The sequence below is a fragment of the Glycine soja genome, chromosome 10 (genome assembly GCF_004193775.1).
Source record: "Glycine soja cultivar W05 chromosome 10, ASM419377v2, whole genome shotgun sequence".
NCBI classification, from domain to species: domain Eukaryota; kingdom Viridiplantae; phylum Streptophyta; class Magnoliopsida; order Fabales; family Fabaceae; genus Glycine; species Glycine soja.
The window spans coordinates 39793906-39802193 of record NC_041011.1 but is presented as its reverse complement, the minus strand read 5'-3'; the positions used below and the strand labels follow the sequence as shown (position 1 = coordinate 39802193).

At 32.7% G+C, this 8288-nt stretch overlaps 1 protein-coding gene across 4 annotated transcripts; it reads right to left on the bottom strand.

Annotated features, from left to right (window-relative positions):
- Window positions 1-2912: 2912 nt before the first annotated feature.
- Window positions 2913-8072, bottom strand: LOC114369148 (RNA polymerase II-associated protein 3-like). Of its 4 annotated transcripts, none has more exons than XM_028326332.1 (12): window positions 7923-8072; window positions 7750-7827; window positions 6848-7036; window positions 6586-6710; window positions 6260-6381; window positions 6088-6170; window positions 5000-5155; window positions 4718-4861; window positions 4086-4268; window positions 3831-3925; window positions 3644-3741; window positions 2913-3354 (listed from the first exon to the last, which is right to left on the bottom strand). In XM_028326332.1, exons 1-12 carry the CDS (start codon window positions 7923-7925, stop codon window positions 3251-3253), a joined length of 1380 nt encoding a protein of 459 aa, XP_028182133.1. In that variant the 5' UTR covers window positions 7926-8072; the 3' UTR covers window positions 2913-3250. The 4 variants fall into 4 exon arrangements, with proteins under 4 accessions (XP_028182133.1, XP_028182134.1, XP_028182135.1 ...); XM_028326333.1 differs by having other exon boundaries at window positions 6848-7021; XM_028326334.1 differs by having other exon boundaries at window positions 7746-7827; window positions 7923-8033.
- Between the last annotated feature and the right edge of the window lie 216 nt (window positions 8073-8288).

The following is an 8288-nucleotide window of genomic DNA, read 5'->3' as shown; positions in this document are numbered from 1 at the left end:
AAATAAATAATATAGAAACCGAAAAGGGCCAAACGAGAGCAATACCGTACCCCTGATGTAATTGTATAAGGGTGTGTTTGTTTGCGTGAAAAAAGCATAAAAATTAGAAAAAAAATAAACACTGAAATAATATGAAACTCATATATTTTATATTTTATTTTAATTTTAAATTTTTATCTGAATTCAATTTTATTTTATTTTTTTCCCTCTCCGTCCAATGGTCTCTAAATGCAATGTGTCTTTTTTTTTTATTACAACCAGCCACGATGGCAAACACAAAACTCTTTTGACTTATTTTGGAAAATGGCGATGGCATCCACAGACCGCACTACGATGCACATGGACTATTCATTTATTTCGTTAGTTTTAGGAGTGTACACGGACCAAATTGGATGAGATTTGGCTAAATCCGTCATTTAATTGAATTAAAATATTTTGATTTTAGTTGGATTAGTTTGTATATTCTTTCTATCAAATCTATGAAGAAGAAAAATATTCTTCCTAACAAATCCGAATCCAACGGAGTTTCATTAATGATGGAATGGATTAATCTAAAAAATATTAAAATACTCTAAAAATTATGAAGAATAATAAATAAAATTAAAATATTACATTAATGGATTGAATCATTAAATTTGTGGATTTGTAAAAAAAAAAAAAGTTACCGAAACTATAAGTCATTGACTGGAACAGACTTACTCCTAGGGTTAGGGACCGCGGTCCCTCTAACTTTTTTTAATTTTAAAAAATTATTATCTGTGATATTTAAATATTAGGACAATTCTTTATAGTATGATTTTGAAGTAATGACATTATTTCCTTATTATATTATTTCTCTGAAGCTTAAATATATTTTTCCTTATTTTGATCTCATAGGTTCTAATTGAGCAAATTATATCCTTCTAATATTGTTTGTGTAATTTTAGTTTCTCCATTGATTTTCTATTAAATGTTTACATGAAATTAGATAATGATGTAAAAAAAAAAAAAAACTAATATGTTACTTCCCAATTGTAATACTATAAGAATAAAAAACGCAAGTCACGTCAACCTGTGTGTTAGGAAACACTTTGTATCATTGCCATGCCATATTATTTAGTGCGGTCTCGACAAAAATTTGTTAAATATTTAACAAAATATTGATGAAGCAACCGAAACATTTGAGTATTAAGCCTTTCTCTTTTTATAGTCTTCTTTACAAAGATAATTGTACTTTTTCCTTTTTTAAACAAATATTCAAGTATTATTTATTTTTCTCTCTAATAGTTTTTTTTCTTTTTAAATATGTTATTACCAGTTTAAATGTTATGATGATTTTATTTACAATCAAATGTCTTTTTTAATCTACAATCTCATACTCTCTTTATAAACAACAAGTGTAGCGTAAAATAAACTTCAGTTGTTGCTTATAAAAAGAACAAAAATAGTATTTATTTGACTGATATTGATTTGAGGATTAAAGACTATTTATTAATGAAGCAAATTTATGAATAATAATATTTTTATTTATTGAAATCAAAGACAATATTAAAATATTTATAATACCCACGTATCATATTCTAACAGGGCTAGATCCCTTTGCTTTTATGAATACTAGTTATTGAAATTGAAAATTTTAACTTTGGAATATTGTCTCGGTACTCTTTATTTATCCATACTACTGGTAATATTAAAAAAGATGCGCCATGGTCTTCAATCAAACGACCATAAGTACAAAACCCACTATTTAATGCTTAAATTGATTTAATGTCTATAATTGCTGATCCAACAAAGATATTTTAATTGAAAAAGTATTCTTTTATATTCTCTGCTAGTAGTATTAATTTATGAACACAACACTTTCTAACAGCAGCCACTTCATTAAATTCAGAACTAATCAGTAATCATAGTACATAATTACCGTCATGATGAATAATTATTCTGATCTTATAAATATACAGAGCAAATAAGATGATTAAAGTTGAAAATAATATTAGTACCATATAACACGCGACAATAATCTTGCACATAGCATGCGTTGAGTTGCTTAAGGGAAAAGAATGTTTTAATCATGCATGTTTAAATGAGGTTTTAAAATTTACAAAACAAGTCATTTAACCCATATGTCCAAGAAGAAAGTTTATTGGTCAAGGACTCAAGGGGGCTCAAACTCAAAAGCTTTTGCTGACTAACTGGTTAAACAAACTACCATGGGGTCCAACGAGATCCTAGTTCGGATTACTTAATCATGAATCTACTCACCAAAGGCTGACACCCATATGGGATGATTTCATCACTCACAATTTCATGGATTGATGGTTGTGGACTTCGAATGACTTTAGACATTGGGCCCCAAAGTAACCAAACAAACACGAAATCTAGACTAAATAATTTTGATGAAAATAAGAAAATTGAGCCAGCCACTTGTAACATGGCCTTCTAAGTTCTATCTACCAAATGGTCCCACTCGTAAGACAGCAATTTGAAAACTGTCCTTCGATCATGAGTGGGACGAGCTCTTTTTATAATTCTACTATCCATCAGCACAGTCCGTGCAACACAAGCATCCATGTCATCCGAATTCTCAAGTGAATTAATTAACCACAGTTTGAGCATACTCTATGTATAGGCCCCAGCAGAAGAGACGAAATAGGTTGAATTCACAAAAAGAAGGAAAGATTCGACTCTTCTGAAGCAACTCACTTTTAGGCTTTGTTTGTTTTAAAGAAAGAAAATAATATACCAAAAAATATTGTACTATATTTTGTGGGATCCACACTTCTTACACGCCAAAATTAAAAAATTTCTCTTATTTTTCTCTTTTCTATTTCTCTCTTTTAAACCAAATATACCCTTAAAAAAGAGAGTAAAATAAGCAATAGCACTTATAGCAGTCATTGATGGAAAAATTAGTAGTCAATATTACGTGCATATACAAAATTATAGTAAATTACAAATGTAATAAAATTTCATCGGTTGATTTTCTCGTTATCAACTAAAATTATTTCCTTTACTTTTCCTCATTTGACAAGACCCAAATCCTTAAGGGAAAAAAACATTAAAACGTACTGGAACCTCAGCCTCAAGCATTACACATGAGCCTTTTGTTTTTTTTTCCTTCCACTTTTAGCTAATCGCTTAAAGATGGATCAACTTGAGCGTCAATAATGCTCAAACATTCAATAGCATAACAATTTACAAGTGAAGATAGTTGCGGAAGGGCGAGGATCCACAGAGGAAAAAAAAACATTCAAACATACAGGTGAAGATTTCACTGTCCAAGGCCGAACTTTGATCGGAGGTTGTCCAGAATCTCTGCATACTCAATTGGTGTTGCCTCACTACTGAACACTTCATCCCAGATCTTGCGTATGTCTGCACAAAATGTAACCAACTTAATCAATCAGATTGGCAAACCTGGCAATGATAACCATAAGCTTTAAATAGCAAGCACCACCGTAAAGGAACCTTTCATTTCAATTGATTAAGCATCTCATGCTCTAAATTGGAGACCCCTATTCCTCCTACCTACTTATCTTTTTCCTCTTACTTCTACCTTTATGTGTTTATCTTCGGAGACCTGAGACCTTTAAACTTTCAAGAGATTTCAAAAGGCATGGCGAACAGAAACACTTAGAATTTGATTATTATTAAAAATACTTACCATCCTTATTTGTTGATGAAAGGCACATTACAATCACGTCAAATCTTGGTACCTTGGTCAAATGCTCCAAATAACTGACAACCAGATCCATGTCCTCCCTGCATAGAGCAAATTCACTATCATGATTAAAGCTCAAACAGAAGCGAAAACAATAAAATAATATTTACTTTTGGAGATGACCACTTACGTGAAAAAAGATGCAAGACACTTGATGATCTCAATTAGTATGGCAGAAGATAAGGCATTTTTGAATATTTTCGGTAATTCATGGGGAGATATAGCCTAACATACAAAAAGAAAAGATGTTCATTATAACATGAAGCAGAGCACCCAACGCCAGAAATTTAAGCATAAAATGGCATCTCTTGCTCGAATCAATGACAAATATGCTAGAAACTGACAATATAGTCAAATTAAAAATGAACCAAAAAAAGTTGAACACCTTTAATAGACGAGCCTGCAGAGCAAGATCACCTGAAAATGCTCTCCAGGAGACCTCAAACTGATAAGCTGTAGTTGGAGGGGTTACATTTTTGGCAGCTTCAGCCACGACTCTAGAAGCAGCACGAGAAGCAAGCTGTTGCACAGATGCTTTCATTTCCAGCTTAGTAATGCTGTGATTTCTCTGTTAAGAAAAAAAAAAAAAAACATGTAAAATGGGAATACAAATAGGAATATGCAGTTATGCACAATTACTAACATCAAAATTGCAGTACAAAAAAAAAGTAAATATACCTGCAAAAATTTTGTAGAGGTAAAACCAAAATATCAATTGAAAGTATACAATGCTTGAATATAGCATTTAAAAGACCCAAAAGCCTAAATTTTATTTTATTATTTCTACTACTTACTGAGAATAAAAATATAGTAAAATTACAGAGAGGTGTTTTTAACAAAGCTCCAAAAGAATATAATGTGGATAATTCATATTTAAATAAGAACTTGTGAAGAACATAAAAAATATTTCTGCGTTTTTAAAGATAAGAAGAAATAAATTATTGCTTCTAACAGGACTAAAATATGCACTGGAACCAGATTACTTGACAAAGAGGGAAGGAATTCAAGATATTTAACCTGCTCCAAACTGTTGCTTGCACTCAAACCTTCTTTAGAGCCATCGCCTCCTTGTGATTGAGGCCTGCTTCTGGCTTTTGTTTCTCTGCTATCAACATCCTCTGTTAAGAGTGATTCTTTAACAAGTATTTGCTGTTCATTATCCTGTCAAAAAGCATAGCCAAACTTTAGGGTGGACTACATTAACATGAAAAACACCAAAGTAGTGTTCAACACCCTCAACCATAAGCATAACAATATATCTAGAAATGTGATATTAATGAAAACTCTACTTCTCTGTACCTTTTTATGATGATTAACTTCAGCTAGTCCAGACTTTTGAGTACTATGTGAAATGGGTTGGATGCTGCCTCCATTAATTTTTTCCTCTGACTTTTGAGATTTTTGAGTTCCCTGAACAGTGCTTCTCAGAGCCCCTGAGGCTTTCTGAAGAATATCCTGGACGACAGAGATTTAAAAAAGGAAAGAAAAACATTAATCTATGCAACAGAGAACCTAGGGGGGGAGTAGACACAAAACCATAATAGTTTATCAACGGCATAGTGCTGCAAAGCTAGGTCATGAAATAAAGGGCATTGTCTCTCATCTATACTCTCTCTATATAACTAACTTTCCCTTGCTACCTTCATGTTTCCATTCTAGTTACAATTAGGCTCTAGTTGTCTTAGGTCTACAGGTACAAACTTGTAAGGTCTTCTACTTATTGGACCCATCCAAAAAGTGTTTTAATCTGCAGGTCTATCAATAAAAATGTCTGGTACTGACCACATTAACCGGCAATAACATTTCCTCACAAACAGCAGACTTCAAAATATACCATTTTCCATCAATGGTTTGTCAGTCAAGGAAAACAGTTATAACAATACTCTTAGATTTTCAAGCAGCAGTATTTTCTTTTCGATAAGACTCCATCCTCTACATTCTTATCATTTTCTGTTTTTGAATCTATATTCCCAAATCACTACTGTGAAGTATATTATCCCTTCATCGCATCTCTAAAGTCTTGCTAACATAGTAACATCATAATTCTTTACTCTGTCCTGATTTTACTAAATCAAAGGCCCTAACATTCCAGAACTTCAAGGAATCAATTCATTTGATTTTATGCTACATCTACTATTATTTAATCTACTTTGCTTTAGGTGCCAGTGTGGAAATTGGTTATTGGTTATGTACCATAAGTTCAACCCTAATAATTCCTTGTAACCCGATATAGGCATTCCTTAGTGTATTGTTCATGAAAAATAGTAAGTTATTAAAATTATGTCTTTTTGTCATACTGGAGATATAACAATACTATTTTGTCTACTTCGCTATTTAATATACTTTGTGATAGTAACAAACAATACTGGAAATATTCATGTGCTTACTTTCTCATACAAAGACTTAGCATCAGCATACTGTTTCTTGATTTCTTGATTGTTTGGTTCCAACCTCAAGGCAAATGCAGCATCTGCGATTTAAGCAAATGAGAGAGTCAACAAATCAGGATGTTTTAATATTAGGATAATGGACAAGTATATTGCTTGGATTTTAACACACCGTCCATCGATTCTTTAATTTTTCCAAGTTCTTTTCTAGCCGTTGCTCTTCGTGAGTATGCTTTTATGTAACGATCATCAAGATTTAAGGCCTCTGTGCAGTCATCCTCAGCCTCTTGGAATCTACTGACAAAAATAGGTGAGAAAAAAACATATCACCTTCAGAAAAGAATATTACTTTAAGAGAAAGTCAGGTGATAGACCATATAACAATTGACAGTAAATGGAAAAAAAATACTTTCTTGTATTTAAAATCCCACTAATGATAAAATCCAACATTTTGTGAATATTTTGATGAGCTAGCCAGAATTCTAAACATAAGCTTGCCTTCTGAGCTTGATATTGGCCATTGCCCTATTTGCATATGCGACAGCTGTTGGTGATAAGGCAATGCTCCTTGAATAGCAGTCTCTAGCTTCCTTAAACTTTTTCTGCTTGAAAAACTCATTACCCTGGAATATAGAGATGGATTGCAGTATCAACATCATACAGGACAACACTAAAATCAATATATTATAATATCCTAACAGATCAATCTCCCTCTACTCTGTCACCCGGAGACCAAAACAGAGGGGGAGAAAAAACCTACCAGATCTTTCTCAGAAACAGCATCAGGAACATCTTCAGGAACAAAACTACTATGCACACGATTGAAAGGATCATTAATTCTTGACAAATCATACTGTCCTGGAGAATTTCTTGCACGATCAAAAGAAATGGTATCTCCTTTTGATGCCTTCTCCACACCCACGGATCCAGTAAGCTGTGAAGATGAAGCCTTTTTGAATTGTGGTCAGAATATCACATCAAAAATGTATTAATTAATTCATACATACATACACAAGAACAAACATATTTAGGATATGCAAAATCAAGGAGTCATTTCCCACGTCATTGCCCCATTTTAGTACAAGGATGCATGGAAATTAATAGAAGAAACTTGCAAAGAAATCATGCTTCCAGAATTCCACAAACAAATAATATGCCATAAACCTCTTGCTTCATATGAGTGAACAGTGCAAATTTCAGCCTAGTTACATGAACCTATCGTTCTAGCACTATAAAATTTCTCATTTCCCATCATAAATGTCTATTGTTTTCAAACAGCATATTCACAAAGTTTACATTTCCTCCTTTGTACTATAATAGGTAAGAAACAAGCTGTAACACATTAACTAACCTCCTTATATAAAGAAGAAAATCCACACAAATGACCAAAAAGTATCACTAAATACAATAAAACCATTTGAAAAGTGGACGAATTAGTCAAACAAGGTAAAGTCTTAGTTGTTACTTGTTAATGCTGCATCCATATTCCACCCACGAAAACAAAATAATAATAATAATAATAATAATAATAATAATAATAATAATAATAATAATAAACTGTGAAACATATAGAGGCTAATCTTAATGGCTGTTGAAGTAAACTGAAACGTTCGCAGTTGGACGATGATTGGAAATTTTGAAGGTTAAGATAAAATTACCAACATTTTCCTTTTGTGCTCGTGTTTTATCCTTTCTAGAAAGTTCCCAATCCTGCAAGTCGTTTAGGAATCCCTGGAAATCCTGTTAAAATGCGACAAAAGAAAAGACGTCGTTTAAAAAAAAGTTGAAATTAGAAGCAAAGTGCTAAAACGGCATCGTGAGGAAACCGACTATACCATCCTGTGCTGATGAAGTTCCCTTCACGCGACCCACATAGAGCACAAGCAGCAAGAAACAGTGAAACACTACTTCTGCAACGGAGACGAAGTGGGAAGGGGCGACTTTACAAAAGAAAGGAACTTTCGCGAGTTGCGATTGATAAGTATGGGCCAGCCCATGAGCCCAAACTTTTTAGTGCCGAACGGTAGTGGGCTAAGTGTTGGTGACTGGTGAGACCCAAATAATAAATGAATCCCATACTATATAATTTAATTATGTTACTTATTATATTCATAATTTATCATATTCGGTTCGAATGATACTCAACTCGATCCTCTTAAATAAGGTCTTAGATTTAAATTTTATAGATAGAAAAAATATAA

Coding starts and splice junctions, on each gene's coding strand:
- LOC114369148 (XM_028326332.1), bottom strand. Junction 6,171..6,259: donor AATTAAAGAATCGATGGACG/GTGTGTTAAAAT, acceptor CTTAAATCGCAG/ATGCTGCATTTGCCTTGAGG. Junction 5,156..6,087: donor CTAAGTCTTTGTATGAGAAA/GTAAGCACATGA, acceptor TCTGTCGTCCAG/GATATTCTTCAGAAAGCCTC.